A 25,745-nucleotide genomic window follows, 5' to 3' on the forward strand; every position below is an offset into this window, starting at 1 on the left:
TTGACCTCTGACCTCTGCCAACAAAGAGTATATAACAAAGTATTGAGATAAAATTTTGTTATTGACCAAATACTTATTTTCCACCATAATTTGCAATAAATTCTGTAAAAATCCTACAATGTGATTTTCAAATGGATTTTTTTCTTATTTTGTCTCCTATAGTTGATGTATACCTATGATAAAAATTACAGGCCTCTCATCTTTTTCAGTGGGAAAACTTGCACAATTTGTGGCTGACCAAATACGTTTTGCCCCACTGTAAGTGCAGTTTTAAGAGCAATTTGCCAACAAGTGTATTTTCAGAGTAGCAAATCATACAGGAGTTTTCCAGATGTCCTTTAAAACGATTATATTGCATGCAATATTTTATATTTAGGGATTAATATACATTTATAAATATATAAGGCAAGAAGAAAGAGAGAGAGAGACCTATATGTAAGATGGAAGCAAAAGCTTTAAAAGGAAAGGTATAATTTTTTTCCTTTTCTTTTTTCTGCTTTAATAGAAGAATGGATGATTTTTCTGTCATTTTACATTTCTGGAGGAAAAAATTCCACAGTCAATGTGTGTGAATTTTACTCTGTTGTGGTTGAATTGCTTTTTTTTTTCTTATTTTAAGGCAAAATTATTTGCCTTATAAATATTGGTTTTTACCCTCAATTACAGTTTTTTATTGAATTCATTATAAAAATTTAACTTAAAATTACTTACTAAATTACTACCTCTGATGAATTGCCACTCCAATCATTGGTCAAGGCCTCAACTCTTGCCCTAAGTCTACCCTCACAACCCTGGATAAAGCAGTATAGGCAATGAATAAAATGAACGAATAGGTCATTTCTTTATTTATATCTATTTCATGTAAATATATTTTTGGAGATGCTATAATGTTTTTTTCATAAAAAATCGGAATATTTTTAAATTAATTTGCATAAAAAAAAATCATATTTAATATATGAAAGGCCCTTAAAAGATTCTTAACTTTATTGTTATTACAGTACCATCCAAAGGTTTGGACTCAAGTTTGGATTTATTTTATTCATTCTAGAACACTTCTTTTTGTTCTACTTACTGTATAGCTATAAAATAACATACTGTATGGCATTAGATAATTAAAAAATCAAAACAACCAAGCCAGATCCAAACTTACCTCCACTGTCTTAGGTTAAAGCCGTTATAAATACTTTACAAAGCATAAATAGCAGACACATCTCAATATCAACTGTTCAAAGGAGATTGTTGTATATTTTGGACGCTTTTAGCATTGTTTTACAATGTGGACAGAAATAAAAATCAGGAAATCCATAGAGTTAGATGTGTCCAGATGTGTTATTTTCATTAATATTGTGTAACTGACACATTGATATAGCTTTTTTTTTAAGTACCTGTGTAAATAAAGGAAAATAAAAATCACTATTCTTATATTATCTTTTACATACAGTCGGTCTCGTTAACATGTCAGTGTGTTTCTATGTATAATGCAGTAAGTTAGACCCAACTGTCCTACATTTATCCAGATCATATATATTGAGAAGTCCAGGTCAAGAAATTTATTCTGCTGATTTGGTGATTTAAGATCTGTTTTATTCTTATCTGCATCTGTGATGAACAGAAGATATCAATGGAGAAGGCTGGAGGTTTATAGCCGGTAATAAGATTGTCAAAGGTGAACTTTGCAATCTAACATGGCCTCCTTGCATGATGATAATATTATAGCTAATTAGGTATTACCTAATGCTTTTTAACAAGAGGCAAGACATGGTTAGGTAAAGGAAAGGAATAGTTACATAAAGAAAAACGTTTTGATGACCGAAACATGAAAAAAAATATGACATGAGCTCTATGTTTAGTGTTTGAAATCTTGACGATATGAAATGTTAAATTCCCAAATCCAGGTTTCAGTAAGGCTTATGGTTATATGTGTGTTAAATGTTGTACAATATTTCTGTGCCAGATTGAAGTTTTAGTATGAGCAAAGTAATTATGTATCTCACACAGTTCAAAAAAGGAGTTCGCAAACATTTCTTTCTCTGATACCAGTGGCTAATGGCTAAGATTTTCTAACAGTTGAGGCATCCAGGAACTGCATAGTAATACTTCTTAGAATTGTGTGGCTGGCTTAATCAGGTCAACATCTATATTAGAGTGTTTTCTAATGAATTTACAACCCTGTGTGAATAGCTAGATGCAAGCACGTTGCATTATCATCACTTTGTCATACCACCGCTGAGCTAAAGAGTGTAAGGTTAGGGTGACCTCGAATGATGTAGAGCAAGCAGTTATAGCTGATAAACATCATTATACAACAGTCAGTCCTAACCAAGAACCATGGCAATGGTGGTAAATGATGGGTGGTAACAGCACTCGGACATTTAACTATGTAAAAGTAGGTCAGTATAAACCTTTATCTCTCTCCTCAGTATAATAATGACTTCTATCTATGTCGTTCCAAATCATATCTGAACCATCCTTGTTCTTTTATTTACGGCTACAAAACTAACTTGAGCTCCTAACACAAGGCTGAATTCCAATTCCAATGATCAAGGGCACTAATTGGTGACTGTCAATAGATTAAACCCTACATAGTGCACCATCTTTCCATTTACTGATATTTTGGATTTTCAGGAGACCTGGAAAGTAACGGAGCTGATATTTTAAAGTGGAATAAGGAAAAAATAGTAAAAAAAAATTTAGACAAAACTATAATATTTACCATTAGATGAGGAGCAATATGTGTGGAGCAAAATAACTGGTTAAATAAATAAATCATAATATGTTTATAATAAATAATGTTTTTGGAACTGTTGTATAAAAGCAATATAAAATTTGGGGTAGTGCTGTTGTGCTGAATGTCAGCATTTGGGCTGCACTTTCAGGGTTATACCCACATCACAGTCGTACTGGTATTCAACACAACAGCACAACTGCCTGTGATATTGCTTATTATACAGTGCAAACAAGGAGAGTGAGAGTAGGGCTGTAGCTATTAGTAATTGAGTATTCTACCAAAATTAATCAAATAATCGGATAAAACTTAATTTTGCTTAATTAAACAGCAATGTAAAATATATAAGAGAAACAAAGATTATTTTTTTAAAGAAAAATTTACTTTTATTTTGTAAATGCATACAGCATTTTATTAAAAATAATCATTGTCATTATTCACAATACAAGGGAAGCTTAAAGTTGACTGAGATGAAGTAAGTGCATAACAGTGCCATACATTCTTATTTTAAATCCTTTTTTCACAAAAAAAAAAGGTAAAAAAAAGGTATTTCAAATGACTAAGTATCAAAAAAACTAAGGCACATTGTAATGGGCTAAAATGCCTCCCTGCCGCAGATTAACCCCCCCAAAATAATCTCTATCAAATATTATATTAGAACATACATTTATAGGTTTATGATTTACAAATTACAAATTGCACCAAACTAATTTGATTATGAAATAAGCTATATAGATAAGACATGTTGTATAGGGAAAAAATATATAAATTATATATTTTTTTCATATACAACATGTTGTATAGACATGTTGTATAGGGAAAAAATATATAAATTATATATTTTTTTCATATACAACATGTAGGCCTATATTCTTATATTGCTTATTTTGTAATAAAAATTGTTTTGTGTACTTTTTTATCATAAACAATATTTATTTAGTGTAAACATTTATTTATTACATGACAAACCCCTGCAAAATAAATGTGCCACAAAATAAACATTATATAAGAATTTGTATTACGTGTCTTAATTTTCCGTGAATCTGTGGCAGGAGGGCATTTTAGCGCATAACAGACATAAAAATAAATGATAATAAAAAAAACACAAAGTTGTGCAACTTAACTTTCAGAACTAAAAGTTTAAAAACCTACAGCTCAGGCATAACATAAGCCTCTACTGACAATTTTTGTCGTTTTCTCTTGCTGTTTTTTTCATCTCTTGGCTTGCTGATATTTTTATCGCTCCCTTCTATTTTGCAGCCCGCAACAGAACGCTCAATAAAATAAATACACAGCTAACTGTTTCGTCTCCTTCCGCTTTTTTGGGTGACGTAAACAAGCTTTTAAAATTCATTAAAAGAAGCTTTAAGGCAGAAGATTTTTCGTAATCGAATTACATTTACATATTTGGCAGATGCTCTTATCCAGAGCGACGTACATTTATTTATTTTTTGTTATCTCATTATACATCTGAGCAGTTGAGGGTTAAGGGCCTTGCTCAAGGGCCCAACAGTGGCAACTTGATGGTTGCGGGGTTTGAACCTGGGATCTTCCAAACCATAGTCCAATGTCTTAACCACCGAGTTACTGGAAAAATCGTTTCAGCCCTAGATGAGAGGCATTCCACTAGTAGTGATATAAAACACAACAGTACTTATGAACAAATTCATGAATGTGTTCTTGAAATTGAACTCGTTTGTATGTTAGGGACTTACTGTATCAATCGATGTCACGAGTAGTTTAACAATCACTAATGGTTGGTAGCCAGCATAGGTGAAAGTACGTACTGAAAAGAGGAGAGAACTGCTACCTGCCAAAACTCACATTCAAGGAAGCACTATCAGCAAGAAAATATATCTGATATTGTTATGTCATCTTAAACAACCCCTTATCTGCTTTTTATCTTCTTAGCAATTGCTTCTAAGTCTTGCCTCTAAACCGTCAGTGTTGTTTACGCAAACAAAGCTAACCAGCATCTATCACGCAAGGCTGAATCCCAAATCTCTAACAGGGGCACTATGTCTAACAGGGGCATCATGTTGTGTATAGAACAAGGGATTCAACGCCCTACAGCACATAGTCCAAAACTTTTGGGCTATTTGGGATTTAACCCCAGAACCCTCGAAGTTAGCTAATATTCTATTGAGGAATATTGTAAGAGGAAATATAGTCTCGGTTTCTCAGGACTGTCCAACATGGTTTATTTTCTTCACCATTTGGCCTCATACAGTAGTACCTGGTAGAATTTAAAACAAATTTCACCCGTTAGTTCAGTAACTGTCTCACCAGCTCCGCCAGTCACAGAAGGATACAAAAAGCATCTTGTAAAAATTTTAGATAGTGTGAACATGTATAAACAAATTATATTTCTGTATTATGATTATAATGATTGTTGGATCTGGATTGATGTCAATCCACTTTTTTTAAAGGTGATTTTTCCTTATCCTGTAGTTGTATCTTAATTAAAGTGCTGTCTACAGTAAACTCCATGCTACCATCTCCATGATTTAAGCCTGGATATCACTCATGTCTCAAAGTGTAAAAGTCAGTGCAACACTGTCAGAAGCAAGTGACCCGTTAAACCTGATAACAGCAGGCAGTATACATGATCAACAGGCACTCCTTAAGAGATTGAGCATATAAGGTTAAGAGCTCAGTTAAAAAAAAATTCTTTAAAAATATCCATGATATTACTTCTAGGGATACTAAAAAAACTTCTCAGATCACTAGGTTTTGGTTCTCTAAACAATTACCAAATCTGGTAACTAACTGCTTAGATCTCTTAGGTCTACAAAACAACAACAACATATAGACATAATAATTTATACACAAAGTACAGGTATTCTGAAAATAAAGCCAGCTTTTTCAAAACAACAAATAAAAAGCTTAATAAATAAAATAGAAGCCAGATGAATTATTAAAATCAATTTATATTTATTTTCAGTTGTCTAAAAAAACATCTTTCATACATATATATTTGCTACATTTTAAAAAAACAGCAGTTTTGCCTTGTTAAATATTTTGCTAAGGGGCTAAATGTTACACATATCCATACAGTGCCAATGGAAAGTTTTCAGACTCATCTTAAAATGGATCCAAATTAATGACCTGATTTAGGTGAACCTGAACTAAAAGAGCATCAATACTGAACCCACCCAACCTGGATAAGCATGAACTCTGACAAGAAGTGTGGAGAAAACTTTCAAAAGAAACTTTTAGCATCATGGAGAAGCAGACTTGAGGCTGTCATTGCTGCCAAAAAAGCTTTAATTGATTGATGGGTCTAAATATAAATAGGATATTTCAGTTAAAAAAAAAAAAATACATTAACAAAAGACTTCAAACACCTATTTTTATGTTGTCATTGTGGAGTCTTGCATGTTGAATTAACAAAAACAGAATTCAATCCATTTTAAGATTAGTTTAAAAACTTTCCATTAGCAATGCATGATTGTTTTTATATCAGGAAAAAAAACATACACTAGCAGTCAAAAGTTCGGATGCATCTAATTTCATGGTCTTTTCTGATTTTTGTTTCTTTTTACAATATGCAATCCAAAATATGCAATAATCTCATGTCTTGCTTTCAGTTTTAACATGGTGCTTAATAAGTTTTGCAAATGCACTTAACACTGTTCTTGCAAGAACTTTTCCAGAACAGCTGGCCTTCGTGTCTTGCTGTTGCTGTTGTTGTTTTTATTTAATTACCTAATGCCATATATTTTATTTAAAAGTTTTTAAAATGCAGCATTGACGTATAATGTAGAACATAAATACGAAGTTGAGTCCAAACTTTTGACCGGTGTCCATACTTTTGACTGGTAGTGTATACAACAGCATTACTATCAGTTAGACATTTGAAGTATCATACTTAAAAATGCAATCTACAAACTTCAGAAAATACAATATACATCTACCATTGTTTAAACTTTTTGGCCATTCTGTCAGGTTAAACCATGACTACACAGTTCACTTGTTTATTTTCCAAATGTTGCTTATGTCTTGCTATTTACACTGTGGTGTGTGTGCTCGGTTTTTCTATTATTAATGTATTTAATACAGCATCAATATCAGGGTAAACATGGTAATAACAGAGTGTACCTGATAAAATGGCCAGTGAATTTAAACAAAGTAGGTGTACTTAATAAAGTAGCTTTTTTAGTGCAGAAGAAAACATTGATGATGAAGAAAATGTGACACCAAATGTCTACCTTCCAGTTTTAACCCAAATAGTACAAATATAAAAGCATGAAATAGCTCAAATACTAAATGCAGATCTGCAAACCTTTACAAAATTTGTGTAGACATTTTACATTTTAACTTCAGACCCCCAATAAAAGGGGAAAAAGCCAACTAGCCAATTGACATGTATCTGGAATATATGTCAGTTTTGTCACAGATTTACAATGTAAATTATCTAATATTAAGGAGAGAGTGGATGTATTTTTGCAGAAAAATTGTTGACATATGAGCTCAATAGCCAAACAAATTAAACAAATGATATTTAAATAAAGCACAAGTAAAAACCAGTAAGAGTTAGTTGTTTAGCTAGTAATTGAATAAACTACGTTAAAGGTAACATTAGCATAGCATTTTGAATTCTGCATCAACTCAAATAATCCCATTCCACAAAAACGGTACGATCGGTTATACGGGAGGTTATCCATGGCCTCACATGACTTGGCAAAAGACAGAAATAATCAATTCAATTCAATTTCTATTTGTATAGTGCTTTTAACAATTGTTATTGTGGCAAAGCAGCTTTATACAATTGAAAGAAAAGAATGGAAATTTGTATGAGATGTGCAAAATTTGTATGAATTAAAATGATAAGATAGTCTCCGATGAGCAAGCCGAAAGTGACGGTAAAAAAGAAAAATTGAATTGAATTGAAATACTTAAGTCTCCTGCTACTATAAATGATATCAGAAGAGCAGAAGGACAAGCCTGTTCATATTTTTTTCTCTATTTGACTCTTTCTCAAGCATTTATTTTTTTTGACAATGTATTGCTGCTGACTCACTGATATCTTTCTAACCTTTGCTCATTTTCTCACATCTAACATTAATGAGACTTTGATTTGACCACATTTTTATCATTGAAAAAAAAATGCCATTGCTTTGACATTGCAAAATAAAAAAAAGGATGTTTTGAAGTTTGTAATAATAATAATAATAATAATAATAATAATAATAATAAAAACCCTCACCTAACATATGTATTACTAGGAAAACACTAGATAATTATACACTTGCCAAGATTTTGTGGACACCTGAGTGTGTTGGAGTTCTCCAAACTGTTTCGAATGTCACTTTAGGCTGTAGCATTACAATTTACCTGCAATGGAACATAAAACCCCCAAATTTTCACAATGCAAGGCACAGGAACACATAGTTTTCAAAATTTTGAGGAACAACTCAAGTCCTGACCTCAAACCCAGTGAACACTTTTGGGATGAACTGGAACACTGAACCCGGGGCCTCCTAACCTTCCTAATGCTCTTGTGGCTTAATGATCAAATATCAAAAATCCGAAAAAGTTTGAAAGCCTTTCCAGAACAGTGAGGGTAAAAGAATGTTTAATATGCATGTATGGCTGTGATGTATGCGTTTCCTGTGCTGAGATGTAGGTCATGGGGAAACAACTCAGTGTTTGTGAGGGACATTAAACAAGCAATTTATTTGAGGACTAGGTCTATATCCAAAAAAGTTATTTTCTAGTTTTTGTATTTTAGTTTGTTTTTGTTATTTTTTATATTATTTTATATATTTTTGTATTTCTTTTTGTGCTATCAGGTCTGATAATATTTTAGTTAAATTCCAATTGGCTTATATGTATTTCTCTAAAATTGTAATTCAACAAATTTAACAAAACTTTTATCTATGCTCTGATATCTAAAATCTGTTTTGGACTTTTTAAAAGCAGGTCACCATTCAGATTCAACTAATGTGAATTACAAACGAGGCATAAAATAAAGGGTTAAGAAAAGGAGTTTTCTAGAAGCCTATCTTGTCCTCGTAAAAAGACAGCAGCAGTAGGATGCCCCAGCCAGTGAGCAAGCCCAGGTTCTGTAGCAGAAATATAACCCATGGCCTCTTGCTGTCCACGTGGATCATAGAAGGAAGCTGCAGATGAGAGGAAACAGAGATGCAGCAGTGCTTTACTGAGTGTCTGGTTTATTTAGTAACCATATTTCATGAAGTTGTACATTAATAGAATGACTGGTATTATACTGACAGGATGATGGATTACTGTAAAATTGTACTTACTCTGCTTGCTTATGTAAGGTAGTCTATTTTTAAAACCATGAATATGATGCATTATGCTTGAGGCTCAACATATCATACATCATACCATAGATGTGGGTCAAAGAAAAAAAAGGTTTAAAATAGAAGAGAAAATCCCATAGGATTTTTTGAAACATGTCACTGAAATAATTTTCAAATTACCATTAATGTATGTTTTATTTTTCTGACGTTTGGTGTTGAAATGCAAAATTTTATTCTGAATAAAATATAATATAATGTTTATAACTGAGAATAGAATGATTATATTAATCATTTATGTGCATTGTTATTATTATAAAATATTTGTTAAAAATTTCTGCTCATGCACTCAGAACATGAACGATAACTTGAATCTCAAATCAAGTAAAAAGAGTAAAACAATGTTATGCAATTTTGTGAAAAAGGAGAAATTCAAAAGGGAAATAAAACTTAGAACCAGTCGCTGTGCTATAAAAGATAACGTACAGAGACAGCATATAACCCAAATACAGCTAGTGATCTGGATATACCGTAATTTGTAAAAATAAAGAATTTTATGTTTATTTAATAGTAAAAAAAAAAACATATTTCAGTGTACAACCTAAATATTTAGCAAGGAAAAATAAGTCAAAACATTTGAAATTCTCAACATTTTCACACACATGTAATCGATTTAAATTAAATGTCATGGTTTCATAATTTCATAAAAAATAAGCATGTGCAAAAATTTCACTTTGTCGGATTTGACACCATGTACTATACATACCATATCTGCCAGTCCTACATAGAGAAAGAGGCCTGCTGTGACTGCTGCTATCCACTCTTGGGCTGTAGAGTCGGTGGAGACTGAGAGAGCGATGTAGAGGCCGATAAAGGAGGTCAGAGCGCTGCCTACGTTTAGCATCAGAGCTTTCTTTAACGACAGGCCGCAGTGCAGCAGCACAGCAAAATCACCTGCACACAGCAGCAAATACAGTTAGATGCTAAGACAATTGACAGCAACATTTAAATTCTGTTTAGCCTTATTATTAACATTAAGCTCAGATAGTGCATGTATTTATTTTCACTCCTTACAATTTCAATAGTTAATAAGAGCAAATTTTTTTATGCTTTTGTCCTAAAGCTTCTTTCCATCGTAACTTCAATTAAAATCCAAATAATTTAATTCAAAAAATGGAAACTACAACATTGTGCTATATTGTCTTAAGCAGTAATGACTTGTATTACATATGTGGTCAAAACCTTCATAATTTTTTGACAACACCAGCTCTGACAATGGTACTAGGTACTAGATCTTATTTAAAGCAGCCATAACTAGTATCCTTCCATAAACAGAACTTACACAGCAACTTGTATAGCTTTACACAGTTTTCAGTAAGGAGGCATTAATTTAACTTGTATGTAAGATGTCTCCAGCGTCGGTACTTTTAAACAGTCTTAGGCAAGTTTTAAGGGCTGTTTTTTTTTCATTTCTTTGGTAAAATGACAAGCTGCAATTTTTTGTCTTAGTGATGCAAGAGAGAAAAAGGGGCATGTGAATGAATGATTACAGCGGCTGTAGTGTAAGAGGAATAAAACCTTTTCGACTGTTGACTATTTTTTATTAAAAGCACACTATGTTTTTTTTTTTATTCATTAGGTAATGGATTCGGAGCTTAGAAAAATATATTCATTTAAATGTATGAAAGTGACGAGGATGGGTTTGGATCAGTATTATCAATAAAGTCATGAGAAAAGGTGCACTTACCACACAACTGTCAAGTAAGTATACTTTTTAATCAAGTTATATTTTGACATAACTGCATACTTTCACTAAAATCGTGATGTGCTGTACTTTTTCTCCACCTGCTTATCCCTCATGGCAGCTCATCCTCTAGGATTCAGCTAAATATGAAAAACAGTAGGACGTGCTCCAGCATCATTTTAAATGAGAAACGTCCTGTGATACACAGTCTGCTCTGTTTGAAAACCAATTTGAAAAAAAGAAATGAGCAAAAGATTGAATCACTGTGTATGAGGCACAGCCGGATATATTCAGATTTATGTGGAAAAGAGCAACTGACCTTCTAATTAAACTCTCAGTCATATCGTGTAGTCGCCACCTGCAGTGCACATTACACTGCTAATAATATTTGTTTATTGAGCACAGATATTATTTACTGTGTTTGTACTGATGATATTTATAAAGAGCTATAAATAAGCACTGGGATTAAGGAAATAGATCATCGCTACTTCTTCCATTGGTGCCAATTATTATGTCATGTTACAGAGAAACTGGAAAACCTAAAGTCCCTGTAGTAAGAGTTAGTTTATTGTGTGTTTTAAATAACAACATTTTAAATATCGGATACACTAAAGAGACTAAATCAGCAAATTAGCCAATATTTACTTAGGAATGCATTTTACAATGAATAAAATAGAAAAATGTTTTCATAAAGTTTGGAATTGTACAGTATCATTATCGTTATCTCCATTACACCCATCTCTGATTTATACTTCTATCCAGTTAAAGTCCTGTACAGTACCTCAGCTCTTCTTGCTGTTCGAAATAAGCTGAATCTGGGACTCATTGCTTTAATGCCTGGCTCTAATTATTTAGGTTTTCTTGAGTAAATCTACAACTAGACTGGAAATGTTCATCTCACCCAGCTCATGTGGCAGTTCATGGCAGAGCACAGCCAGAGAAGTAGCCAAACCTGAGCGCCAGGACAGAGAAAAGGCGGCACCGATGGCCAGGCCGTCTGCAAAGTTATGAATGCCGTCGCCAATTGTAATCATGTATGGAAGCACCCGCTGCTCTGAATGGGAAGAGAGAAAAAAAGTGAGCCACGTGCTATAAACTATGCAGCCCTGCCCATTTCTACAATAAAACAGTTGACATATAATTAATTATCTGTGTGACCGCCTGGCAGAAAAGCTTAACTCAGGATGATGCAGCACTGGAGCATTACCTCTTGTGCGAGGGGTTGCTTCTGCTTCTGCTTCTGCAAAGAACTTTTTCTCCCCATCTACCTGCACGCAAAGAAATACCACATGTCTTACTGAGACAACAAGACTGTTATTCACTTAACAGGATGGCTGCCAAAGGAAAAAGGTCTTGAACCCAAGGAGCGTAATTACTGAAGAAAAGGACACACTGTGAGTGAATCACAGCACAATGAGTTGAAACATTCAGTCTAACTGATGCCTTCTTTGGAACAACAATGGATTGTTATATTCCACAAAGCTGTTGACTCAAATCAGAAGGTTATATTCTATGAAAGTAATAACAACTATACACCACATAGTTGAAGGCTGAAAATAAATAGATTAAAAAAATAATATATTATCATTTATATGGTGAAGGTTCCTGTAAAAATATATTTATGTGAAATTTATGGGAGTTTTCATTAACTGTACTTGTATTGGGTACTTAGTCCTGACCTCCTAAGGTAAAACAAGAGAAAAAAATTACTTTGACAAACTATTACTGTACGTCATTAACTTGCATATTAGGATTTAATCTGCATAGTTATCTCATGTATTAATTTGGCAGGTATGGCGGTTTGCCTTCAGACGAGTTTCCCTAAACTGCATTCAACCCTCTCCCTCTCTATCTCTTTCTCTCTATCTTACACACACACACACACACACACACACACACACACACACACACACACACACACACACACACACACACACACACACACACACACACACACACACACTCTGGTTTTACCATGCAATCCTGTTTATGAAACTGCAGACAGGAGTCCACTACACCAGATCCATCAATTTAATAGTTTCTCACTTATATTACATTTTAAACTAGTGTATCCTGGGCCACATCAGCCAGTATGTCATTAAAAAGAACTGCCATGATGTCAGCTAATAAAACGTAAAATCATTTTTATTTCAGTGAATTACTTCTTTTACCTTGAGTAAGTTAATTATGTTTTATTTTGTACCTATGATAAGTAAACAATATTCAGCAATCCCACTTGTTTTCCCTTTTCTCTGGGATTTCACCGATTCAGTTTGTCCCCTTCTCTCTGGCCCAAAAGTGTCCTGTCTCAAATTTCCTTTTAATGAAGCAGTGCAGAGTGAATGTCTTACCAGATCTGCTTGTGATGTGGAGAGTTGGTTCTTTTTCTCTTTCTGGTACATCTGCAGGACCTTGCCATGGTCACAGTGGTGTGGCTCATTTTCTTCCTGAAGCAAAAACACAGCAACGATGGGGGGAAAGGCTTGTCATTTTTTTATGACAGTGGCAGGCAGCCAGATCAGCCTATTTCAACCCGGATATCTGGTCAAGCTTCAAATCTAGGGATTTAACTACATGAATAAATTGCCACTTGATAATCCTACATGAAGGCGAGGCTTTACAAAAAGAGAGTGGCCTAAATATTGTGTATAGAGTACATGTCATGTACAGGGTATGCCAAAAAGAAAAAACGTATACACACTTCTGGAAAAAAAACTTATTTAAAAAAATATATATATTTTAAAGAACATTTATTACTAAATTTACTTTAACTGTAGAGGCGAAAGGTAACTTGTATAAATTACATGATGTCGCAATAAATTTAGTTTAATAAATTTTATCTGCTTTGGTTGTTACATAAACAAGCAATGTTATAATTAGAGATGGGGGATTAAAAAAATATAATATATATATATATATATATATATATATATATATATATATATATATAGAGAGAGAGAGAGAGAGAGAGAGAGAGAGCGGGCCATCAATATGTAAATAACTCATGAAAGAATAAAGTTGGATCCAAAATGGCCGACTTCAAAATAGCCACCATGGTCACCACCCATCTTGAAAAGGTTTCCCCCCCTCACATATACTAATGTGCCACAAACAGGAAGTTAATATCACCAACCATTCCCATTTTAACAAGGTTCATACTTATATATATATATATATATATATATATATATGAACATATATACAAACAGCAGATAGGGATTGTGATATTTAAAGAATCAGAATACAAAATACTAATTGAATTGGCACAGAGATATCGTGATATCGTATCAGGTGGTCCCTGGTGATTCCCATTCTTACTGTTGTAGATAAATTATATCTTTAGGCACTTTGCAACCTGTCATAATAAAACATTTGTTTCCATTTCTTTAATTTTAACTACAACACTTAATGTCATTTAATATGAAGCAATGAGAAGTTAATGTGTATATACTGTACATAAGCACACATGACCTCACCATGCTGTCAGATCAGCTTCTTGTAATTTCTTACCACACACCTCAAAACTTCTTATAGTGATAGACAGCATGGCAAGACTTTCTAGAGCTGCCTCCATTTTCTATATCTGTTCAGCATTTAAAATACTGCTTCTTAGACATTTTGTGAACTATAGGCTATGAATTAAATAGACCTTACAACTAGCAACTTACGTCATGATGATGAGAGTGTTTGTTAGTGATGATTGAAAAGATTGTCTCCATCAGGTAGAAAAAATAAATTCCTCCCAAAACCAACAGCAGTTTGAAGGTGTACATAGACTCATTTGCATGTTCACTCTCTCCATCGCTGTGCACATGTAGTCCCAAAAACTGCACACACACACACACACACACACACACACACACACACACACACACACACACACACACACACAGACAAAACACATCATCATCTCATCATAACTCTACTGACGGCACTATTACCTCTAACCAAAAATCTGTATTTTCTCCTGATTCTCCCCAAAAGCCCTGAAAAGCAATTTCATCCTTCCGTTCAATTAGACTCTGCTCCTTTTTCCTGCCATAATCCTGTTATTTCTCACTCATGCTGTTGACACTGTGTGACAGGTTGCCTGTTATGTTCTTATGACAAGCATCAGGACGGATGAAGCTGCGGAGGCATTATTGCTGGGAGAGGCCGCCCCAGGGAAATAAGAGGTAGGAAATCTCATATGGGCCCAGTGAACAATTCTCCTGCAGTGAAATGGACGAGAGCGATCAGGCTGAGCTCTTAGGTGGGAAGCGGTTGAGCAGCACTCGTGTGGAGCTTAGATGTTTTTTTTGTTTTTTTTTGTTACAGGAACGTATTAATGTTAAGACGGAGCAGGCATTTGGTTGGGATTGAGCGAGCTGGTGCTTTAGGGCTCAAGCTCTAATAAGGTGGTCATTGCTACACATCCAGCATGTCATTAACACTGTCTCCACCAGTTTACTGTAATTGTAAGTTTGGGTGCAGTCTGATCATTTTTGCATGCACATACTGTAGGTACAGTGTTGAAGAAAAATTACAAAGGAAATTGTTTTAATGATATGTGATACATTTTATGAGATTTTTTGCACGCACTTAATGTTCTTATACAATAGTAATACCTATGGTGAACTAACTTAAACTGTCACACAGGCAGAATTCCAAACATTAATAATGCATCATAAATATAAAAGAAACTGTTCATTAATATTTATATTTATAGATTTATTATCATCAAGACATGGACAAAAAACTTGTGTCATTTTGCTCATTTCAGTAATATAATAAAATGTACCTACTGTACTTTTTAGGTCTAAGTTACACATATTGTACAATTACTGAATGTCAAATAAATGTCACACATTGTAAAACTGTACAAATCAATAATGCCCTCTGGCTCTCTCACCGTGGGGAGGAGGTGAAGCAGCGCGTCACCTGTCAGTGAGCCCACAGCGAGACTGATACAGAACTGGATACAGAGTTGGAACACGCCGCTGCAGGATGTACACAGCAGCACCACGATCCCAAACATGGCCACCAGACAGATCACCGTGTTAGCAAGGGTAGCATAGATGTATCCTGCAGAGAGGAAGCATTTCATCTTTGAATTCTTTGAAATCAATAAAGTTTAAAGGAAAGCATCTAAAATTCTCCCTCATTTTTTATCGTCCCCAAATCAAATTTAAATTAAAATTTTATTTGTCACATACACAGTACGATATGCAGTGAAATGCTTATACGGCCGCTCTGACCTTAAAAAATTCAAAATTATTAAGATGAAATAAATTAGGGAATGGAATAGGAATAAAATATAGCATAACTTGCTGCAGAGAAAAATAGAACAAGAGAATATAAAACAAGGATAAAAATATTTTAAAAGTTAGCTGTACAAAATATAGACAATAATGCCTGTACAATTATGAAAAATATAAAAAATGTGCAATGTGCAAAAGTGTGCAAAATTTAATTAATATAAATGACCAGAAATGTCCAGGGCGAGTGCAAATGTGCATGAATGGTCAAATGTATGATGTACATAAATAGACCATAAATGTCGGGTGTGAGCAATGTCCATAAAGTGCAGTGAGATACGATATGATTATCCTGTGTACAGGTTCGCAGGGTCGTGGGGGGACTGGAGGCCATCCCACGACCCTGGGAGGAAACCAGAGCACCCAGAGGAAACCCACCAAGCACAGGCAGAACATGCAAACTCCATGCAACTACTGTAAAGTCTATGCATATACTGTAGCTTTGTACATTTAGATGCAACACTATGGACAAGAACTCACTTGAACACTGAAGGTATCCATAACTGGATTCCAATTATGATAAGCAATTTTTTGACAAATAAAATACAATTGCTATGTTATAGAAGGGCCAAAAGACTTCAGGACATGCTGTTACAGAAAATGAATCAACAATTTGGTTTGGATTATGGGTTCAATTTAGGAATTAGCTAGGTCATTTTTTTTTAACAATAGTATTCTAGATATTGATATGATTCCAATATTATTATGTCTCTTTGTTAAATGTTCAACCAAAATTATCTTTAAAGGGATCGAAGGAGGACAGACTTACGCTCTAGGGTGCTGAGGGAGTCAGTCACAATTGTCTCAGGTTTGGTCTCAGCGCAGGCTTTACTAAGAAGCTGCTGGATTAAAGCTGGGCTCAACCGAGTGAACTGATATCTGTCCAGTCCCGAGCTGTTCATCTGGTAGATCTTTAACAACTCCTCAGCACGGAAACAGACCTGTACGCAAAGTTGTGCAAGCACATTTTTTAAAAAAATACATAAAAAAATGATTATAGAAATAATAATATCCATTATTATCTTTACTTATTTTGTACTTTATAAAGTGTTATGATTAAACAAAGTAATAATGATAAAATCACATTTTTGAAGTTGAAACTCTATGAAAATTTAGAATTTTATATAACACAATAAAATGAAAGAGTCATGAATTACACTGAAGTGCTTGAATTTAAAAACACCCAAAGAGTGAATGTTACAAACTAACACATGTTTAAAAGTGGCATTAGAAAAGAAAATGCAATAAACAAGACTTTATAAATGATTATAAATATTCAGGATTAAATATTAAAAAGTAAATAAGCATATAAATCTGATATTAAAGTAAATGAGAAAAACATTAGTACAAAATAGATGGCAGTGTCCTACATGATGCAATTCCATAAGACGATAATCACACAGAGCGAGATTACAACTCTGTAAACACGATGCCACTGAGTGCTGTTTACACACACAGCAAATAACATATTTCCGAAATTAGACGAAACATTATGCAGATTTTTAAGTACTCATCATAAACTGGTTGGAAGATTGCATGTGTGTCTTCATTTAACATGCTTAAACTGTGACAGATGAAATTGAGTATTCAGATGAACTGCTATCATCTTGCAACACGTGTCTCAATATCCATCTGCACCGATCAGCCACCGACACGCCGTGTCAGGACCCCGAGCATAATATCTTACACAGCCAGACTGGAAACTGGCACGCCACTAAATAATGTTTTCTTCGCCCTCAACAAAATGCACTTCATTTATATTTCTGTCATGTACATAAATTTCCCATGTGACCACACGTAGCCAATGGCACATGCTCTGAAAGCACTTTATCATTGGCCACTTGCACTCGATCTGCGCGCAGCTGGACGATTGCTCTTATAATAGCAACATTTAGGGTTTGGATCAGCCAAAGCAAAGCAGCTTGATCAGGGTGCATGTTTTGCCAGGGCTTCAGCTGGCCGTGTAATGACTGACGCTGACATGCCAAGACTAAGAGGCAACATCGATGGAGCTGAACGACCCTGGACATAATTACTCCAGTGGCTCAGTAATTACCGTGTCCCAGCTGTTGCTGTAAGCCTGAGGCTCATCGTGACTCTGCCCATGGGCCTCTTCATCATGCTGAACGAATCTCATATCTTCATTATGGTCCTCGTGGCTGTGGTCATGGTCATGCTCATGGTCATGCTCATGGTCATGCTCATGCTCATGGGCATGGTTATGCGCATGGTCATTGGCCTTATTCTCTCCCAGGTTCAGAGCTTTCATCAACCTGTCGAGGGCTGTAAAGATGTACAGTTTAAAACAAAGCACTAGGTCACAGTGCATATTAATCTGGTATGCAAAGATATGTCTATGAAATTTCACTTTTTGGGGACCAAAATGATTGGATTTTGTAAAATTGTGAGCTGAAAAGGTTTCAAATCATCCAAAGGCAATTTCGTCATGTATGTAACACAATTTTTTTAACACAAATTTATTTTTATTATTATTGTTGTTATTACTATGATTATTAAGAACAAAAACAACTATTCAATAATAATTTTAAATAATAATATTTTTTTCATTATGTTCTATATTCTTTAATTAATCTGTAATACTTACAAGCTTTTAATTCATAATTTCCATTTTTTTAAACCATAAAAAGCTAAATAAATTCTTTGGACTTAATAAAAAATTTACATTATTTAATTTATGCATTTGCATTTACATATAATTGTTTATACCAAATAAGGTTACACTAATAAAAAAAAAATTATATCATCATACTGTATATTATTAGCTTATACTAAAACATTAAACAATATATATTTTTTCAATTATTACACTTTTTCATATATAATTTGATGGTATTTACTGTTAGGTTAGTTTTGTAAAGAAAAATCTTATAATAAGTATCTTATGATAAGACTTATTACTATTTAATTGTACAGGTCAACATTAATTAATATATGCTTTGTATTCATGACTTTTATAATTTGTAAAAGCATAAAGTTCCAAATAAATTTGTAATTTTACTAATAACAATTACTGGCCGATGATGTCATTATGAATAAGATCTGCATCGTTCGTGACAACGACAGGTTGCTTTGCTGTTATGATTAGCATGAAGTGGTCATACCTTGAACAGTGATGTTGTCTGGGCCAAAGTGGTCGAATATATAATTTAGGAAGAAGTCTTCTGTAGGAAGGCTGTAAGTGGTGATGCAGTCTCCAAGTAAAACATGGTAGAGTATAACACCAAACACAGTATCGAGGTCAGCGTGAGGATCTCCATCAGACACATTCACTTCGCTCTCTTTTAGGATGTCCGTCAGAGTAACGCAGTGCTGCAGAAGTAATTAACATTTGCAACTGTGTTGGGAATCATTTATATTATCAGAATATGTTAAGGGATAAACTCTATACTTCAGGGTGAACAAATAATAATATGTGCCAGTGCTCTGCTACGTCTATTATTTTCTGTCTAGAATCTTTATTTTCTCAATATGCTTAACCAAAGGGGGTAATTGTCAATTACTTTGCAGGGCGTGACTGTTCTTAGTTTGGTTAGTTTTTCCACATACCTGGGTGTTCCTGACAAGATTGTCATGTAATGAATCTGCCAAGTAAAAAAAGTTCTTTTGTCAACCAGATCAAACCATGGATGACGTGTGTAGTGTGTCAGGTTTATAAGAAAGATTCAGAAGTGTCTGCTATACTCATACCACTGTTTTCTTCAACCCATTACTAATGGTATATTAAGACAAAACATTAATTTACAAAACATTAATGTACTATTATTTACAGCTTTACCTACCAACACTACCAACACGACCAACACAAAATGTCTGCTGCTACACAATTGGAATGACACAGATTTATGACCCACCAGTCATAGGCATTACCAGTTATGTATCAATCTGGCTCTGTTTTGATAATTCATTGTTACCAAACTCAACTCCAAAAAACAAGAAGGCATTTTAGGTTCTGTCCTTGGCAAAGAAACAAGGACTTGAATTGCCTAGAAGATCATTTACATTCTCTAGTGTCAAGAGCATCTGAAATAATTTCTGTTCTGGTGAATAGTAAGACTTGTTTGGCCAGACCATGAAAATTATCTAGCAGTTTTTTATTTTTGCCTCTAGAGAATATAATCAGGGACAGTACAATGGATGGAATTACAGAAGATTCTATGCATGCCAGACTATTGAGAAAAAAAGTCAAGTAGTTTCCTGGTTATAGGAAACTAGGAAACTGGATAAACTGGATATAAATTTTACAAGACTAAAAATAAACAATGGTGGTAAAAATAAATAAATTAATTAAAATCTGTTGTACAAAAGATCTGTGGCAAGACGAAACATTTTGCAGCATGTTGTCACTTTTAACACAAATCTCAGAAGAAGAAAGTGTGCAACAAAAGAACAAAACAGACAGTTTGGTGATTTGGCTACTTAGGGAAACAATCACAGCACAAGATGAATGTTCAGTACCATGCATGGTAGACACTGGATCCACATGCAATGCAATGCTGTTCCCAACCTTCTTCTGGACCGGTTGTCTACTGATAGAATGACTCTAGCAAAAAGTGGCCTTCAGGTTTTAAATATGGCAAAGTTGATTGAGGTAGATATAAACCTCATATAAAAGGCGTGACAAAATCAGACTGACAAACAGACAGTATAATTGTAGATTCAAGGACTGGTTTTAAACAAGACTCCAACTTCCTTATGACATTCTAGGCCCCTATAGTGGATTGTTACATTTATTATCTGGAATGAACTCAACACTACATGAAATCTCAAGGAAATGTTTGGACACACTCCAGGAAGGACTCCAGAACTATGTTTCAAAGTTCACCACACACCATAGCACTGTCTGTGAACCATTATGTTGCTTGAAGGATAAAGACCTCAATGAGATCAAAGCATTAATTTGTGCTGCTCAAGTACACTTAAGTATTACAATGTGACCAAGTCAATAGCCATAAAGTCTGAAATGACATTGTTACATCTGCAATACTCGTCCACTGTATCAAGAGCATTGTCAGAGACTAAAAAAACATGTTCCAATTAAATGTGAGACCCTAACAGTGGTGTTCACATCCTGGATGCCCACACTGAGTCATACATTCTTGGGAAAGACAGAGGTACAGTGTATTAGGAACACAAGTCATTACAGACCATAAACAAATCCATTGTGAAATCCCTCACAGCAAATGAGACTCCAACTAGAACATTACAACATTAACACAAGCAGGGAAGCGCATGGCCATCTCAGGTGCATTGTCAAGAGCTTCGCTGTTTGTTCAATAGCAGCTCAGTTCACAGCCATTGAAAATCTATTGGGTCACTCAAAGATACAGCACCTTAAACTGAGCAATTCAACCATACGGAAGGGATTTCCATTTGTGATGACACATTAAAGTTAATAAAATCATGCTGCAAAGATCTAAAACTGGGTGGCCTGACAATAAACAGTAAGTGTTTTCAGAGTAATGGTCACATCATAAAAAATTTGGCTGATATTGGGCCAAACATGTGTTGGCTTTGTAGCAAGAAATTATCAAAAATGTCAAGGAATTAATGTTTGGAATGAATGTACTGCAAAATGCAAAAAAGATCTGAAGCAAGCCTTTTGACAAAACTAAATTTGTAATGAGCTTGCAAACCAACAAATCAGTGTGGCAGTGATGTCATATCCAATCCTTGATAATCCATACAAGACTCTATCAAGAGACATCGTTGAGCTAGATAGAAAATTCAACACCACTCCTGTGTGTCACTGAGCTCCAAGAATCAGCAAGAGATATTATGAACTTTCATGTTATCGTGTTTAAAAACAAATAGAAAATTGTTAGGTTGTTTGTTATGTATGTAATGTTTTTTTTTTTTTTTTCTAAAAAGAATAGGGATGTATAGTAGGCCAATCCAATATTTTATTGCCCTATGAGGCATGTGCAAAAAGAAACATAGGCATTTGCATGATTTTTTCCCTTGTAGTTGCAGTTTGACTTCCTGTAGCAGTAACAAAATGCTTTAGAGAGAAAAGGTTTTTAGTTTGTGAACTGCACTTTCCATTTTACGTAATAATGGCATTAAATAGATTTATTATTTTACCTCTAATATTTACCTCATTGTGATGTTCAGGTTGATAATGTTTTGTGATATTATGTAAGAGCAACTCCAGACTGTGCTCACTGTGGTTCAACATCATGTGGGTAAAGTGGTTCGTTTCCTGTTCCCAGCGTCCCTCTGTGATTGCCTTACAGATGTTTAAGGGGGAGCTAAGCAGCAGAGTGCAGCCAGCAGCCAACCTGAAGAACTCCTCCACCTGGATACCACTGGAGCTGGTGTAGTTACTCACCAGCTGCCCAACACTCTCCTCCAACAGGCACTACACACACAAACACACATAGACACACACACAGGCACAAAGAGAGAATGAAAAACTAAATTACCCATGAGGTCACTAAGAATCTGTATCATAATACTGTGCTTGGCTTGGTCACTATACAATGATCTACACAGATAGTGATCTGTACTGAAGCCTTTTCAAAGGTCAGATTTAAACAAAGAATACCATCAGAATCAATGAGACTGACTGTGGGAATCATACAATGGTGGTTTTGTTATGAGTATAGAGGAACTTTTTATAATGCCAATAAGTTTACTTAAAAGAAAAGTGGTATCTTCCAATAGTCAATATCTTAAAATCGTTATTTTTCTTATTATTAATTTAATGAACTCTGTCACTGTACATTTTTGGACATCACATATAGAATTATACATTGAACAAGAAAAGTTTTATTTAACAAGTTATATTTTATTAGTATTTCCGATCTCAGCAGTTCTGATCCAGCTTTGTGAGGTCCCTTGAAAGGCTTTTCTTAAACCAAGCAATCCAAGCAGACACAAGCTGTAAATGCTTTGGGGTAGGATTTAAAATAATAAACAAACAAACAAACAAACAAATGAATGAATTAAAATTATTAAGGGTTAGAAAAAAAGAACAGATCATTTATTAATCCTGCTGATTTTTTTTTAGATCAGCCAATGCCTGATTTAAAAATAAATAAATAAAAATAACATTATGACGAGAAAATAGTTTCTGATTATGCATTGTAAGAGTTGTTTGTAATGATTACTTTTCTTCGAAATATTGTTCCTAATTTATTTTCACAGAATATTAAATCTCCAAAAAGGCCCAGATGATTGAAAATGAATAAATAGATTAATGTAGTTGCTCTTTCAACATAAATAAATAAAATATATAATAATCCTTAAAAGAATAATAGGGCCCATGCATACTATAATATCTGTACTATGAGACATCAACTATGTCATAGCAAGGTGATGATGTCATAGTCACTATGACATCATAATGCCGATGTCATAGTGCTTTGGCCCTAATGATAATCCTTAAAAGAACAAAAAGGGCCTTTGACATCAGCAATATCAGAGCGATGGCGATGATGTCATAGTCAACTTGTCATTGTGCTGATGTCATAGTGCTTGGGCCCTAATAAATAAATAAATAAATATATAAATATCAGTCACACTGTAACATTATAAGGTAATTTTAGTGTTTACAGCAATAAACTCACATATGTAAGGATTTGTCAAATACAGCTTGTAGTAAACTATTTCTATTTACTTTTTAACTGAATAATTATAAAACAATAATAACAACAATATTAATAATAATAATAATAATAATAATAATAATTAATATAACAATATGTTTTCCCCTTAGAATACATTTATATAAGCTCATATACCTGAGTTATGAATGCTTTGTCCCTTAAATGAAACAATTTCCAGTCGGGAAACAGAAAATGAGATTTCAATTTAAAAAAAAATTATATAAAAAACAACAACAAAACTGGTGTAACAAAAAATGAGACAAACTTAAAGTCAAACATTATATTAAAAATAGTACACACTCTATAGTAATAATTCTTCTCATTTGTTTCATAAAAAAAACTTCCTGGTCTTTTTTACTTACTGTAAGTAAACACATTTCCTTTTTCCTCTGAAATACATTTTAATGGACTTTAAATTATTGAATTTACTTTTTATTTAGGATTTAAATATAAGTAAACACACACATCTTTTTTTCTGAAATACACTTTAAATGACTTTAAATGATTGAATTTACTTCTTATTAAGGATTTAGCTACTAAAATAAAGACCCAAGACTTAAAATCAATCCTGAACAGCCATTTCAAAGTTATAAACTTTTATGCTTTTTGTGCTTTTGAACAAGCACTCAAATCTTGAATAAGAGCTAATCTATTTTATTTATTTATTTTATTTTAAATCTTACTTAAAAGATTGTATGGTTAGTAAATTTTACTGTATACATTTTTTTTTTTTTTTTACTGGATTAGACCAAATTTCTTACGGCTTTGCTTTTCCTTTATATGTTTTTCTTCCTTGTTTTGGCCAATAATAGCCCATGGCAAAGCAATTTCTTAGGCCTAAAGCAACTTCTTAAGTTACACAATTTTAATTTAAGCGTTAGGTTTAAACCTTCTGGTGAATGAACTCTTATTCTGTTTCAGAAACTTAAAGGGGGTAAAGGACACTGCTTGATATATTTATTCAGTTTAAACACAGTAAAATAAGTTACCCCAGGACTTTCAAAGTGAAATATAAATGTGTGTGTTTGAATAAAACACTCCGCGTGTTTAGTGTTAGCCGAAGGGAAAGTGTAGCACACGGTACCTGACCGGGCGTGTGTTTGGACCTCGACCCCTTAAAAGTGCGCTGAAGCGCGAAGCGAAAAAAAAGAGACGTACCTTTTCACACGACACATCGGCACACTGCACACGTTTCTCCAGAAGTTTGAAAAAGGAGTGAAGCGCGGTTTCGCTCAGGTACTCTTCCCCTGGAGACAGCAAGCCAACCACCTTGATGTACACGTCCTCCGGAGCGGCTCGACAAACCCCGAGCAAAGCGAGGCAAAATAACAATTTAAAAACCCTCACGCTTAGCATGGCTGCTCACTTTGTTTTTTTAATTTATTTTTTTTTCTTTTTTCCCTCCAAACTCTGAGGCAGGTTTAGAGAAGGGTCAGGTGGCAGGTGGGGACCGCGGCACTTGTCCGCTGTTTGAGTTTGTACTCCTGTATGTACAGGTGAAGGCTTCTCACAGACAGGTTTCTGCCTCGGGTTTAGCTCACACCTGATTGGTCCCCTGATGCCTCGCACTCCACTACGCCTTTAAAAGAGGGAAAGAATTTGTCCTGGTCTAATTAACCTCACAAACAACACTCATGCTCTCTCATCTATCCAAAAGAGTCAATGACGCTCTTTACAGTGACATTGGTTTTATGCTAAAACGTATAGGACAAACTCGTAAAAATGACATCACACACTATTAGAGGTCCTTCAACATTTTCCCAATATAGTATTTAGTACATGAGTGATTTCAACGCCAATGGTTTTCAGTGTAAAATTGTTGATAAAATTATGATCTACATTTAACTAGAATATTTAGGGCAGGTGTTGGGGCACTTGGGGAGTTAATATCCATTTAAACACATACTGTAGGCCTATTCACCTAATTATATATTTTTAATGATAAAATTTATTGCATTCTCTCCCTTATTAAAAAAAAAAGAAGAGTGTCCAACAGGAAAGAAAGAAAGCATTTTTGACATCATCACCGTACTAATGCTAATTTGCATGACATCATCACCATTGCTCTGATAATGCTGATGTTAT

At 34.2% G+C, this 25,745-nt stretch overlaps 1 protein-coding gene across 1 annotated transcript; it reads right to left on the reverse strand.

The window, feature by feature from the left end:
- Positions 1-6,045: 6,045 nt before the first annotated feature.
- slc39a4 (solute carrier family 39 member 4) lies at positions 6,046-25,101 on the reverse strand. The gene is made up of 12 exons (XM_053491413.1): positions 24,819-25,101; positions 22,148-22,411; positions 19,155-19,362; positions 18,089-18,315; positions 16,802-16,973; positions 15,627-15,799; positions 14,404-14,562; positions 13,087-13,182; positions 11,943-12,003; positions 11,637-11,789; positions 9,758-9,945; positions 6,046-8,850 (listed from the first exon to the last, which is right to left on the reverse strand). Exons 1-12 carry the CDS (start codon positions 25,014-25,016, stop codon positions 8,722-8,724), a joined length of 2,028 nt encoding a protein of 675 aa, XP_053347388.1. The 5' UTR covers positions 25,017-25,101; the 3' UTR covers positions 6,046-8,721.
- Positions 25,102-25,745: the final 644 nt, after the last annotated feature.

Source organism: Clarias gariepinus, chromosome 3, assembly GCF_024256425.1.
Source record: "Clarias gariepinus isolate MV-2021 ecotype Netherlands chromosome 3, CGAR_prim_01v2, whole genome shotgun sequence".
Lineage (NCBI taxonomy): Eukaryota > Metazoa > Chordata > Actinopteri > Siluriformes > Clariidae > Clarias > Clarias gariepinus.

Bases quoted from the DNA above. Each gene is read 5' to 3' on its own strand.
- slc39a4 (XM_053491413.1), bottom strand. From the start codon at position 25,016: ATGCTAAGCGTGAGGGTTTTTAAATTGTTATTTTGCCTCGCTTTGCTC. The intron at 11,790-11,942 runs GTAATGCTCCAG...CTTCCCATTCAG, and splicing joins AGCAACCCCTCGCACAAGAG to AGCAGCGGGTGCTTCCATAC. The intron at 9,946-11,636 runs GTGAGATGAACA...TGCTGTGTGCAG, and splicing joins TGAACTGCCACATGAGCTGG to GTGATTTTGCTGTGCTGCTG.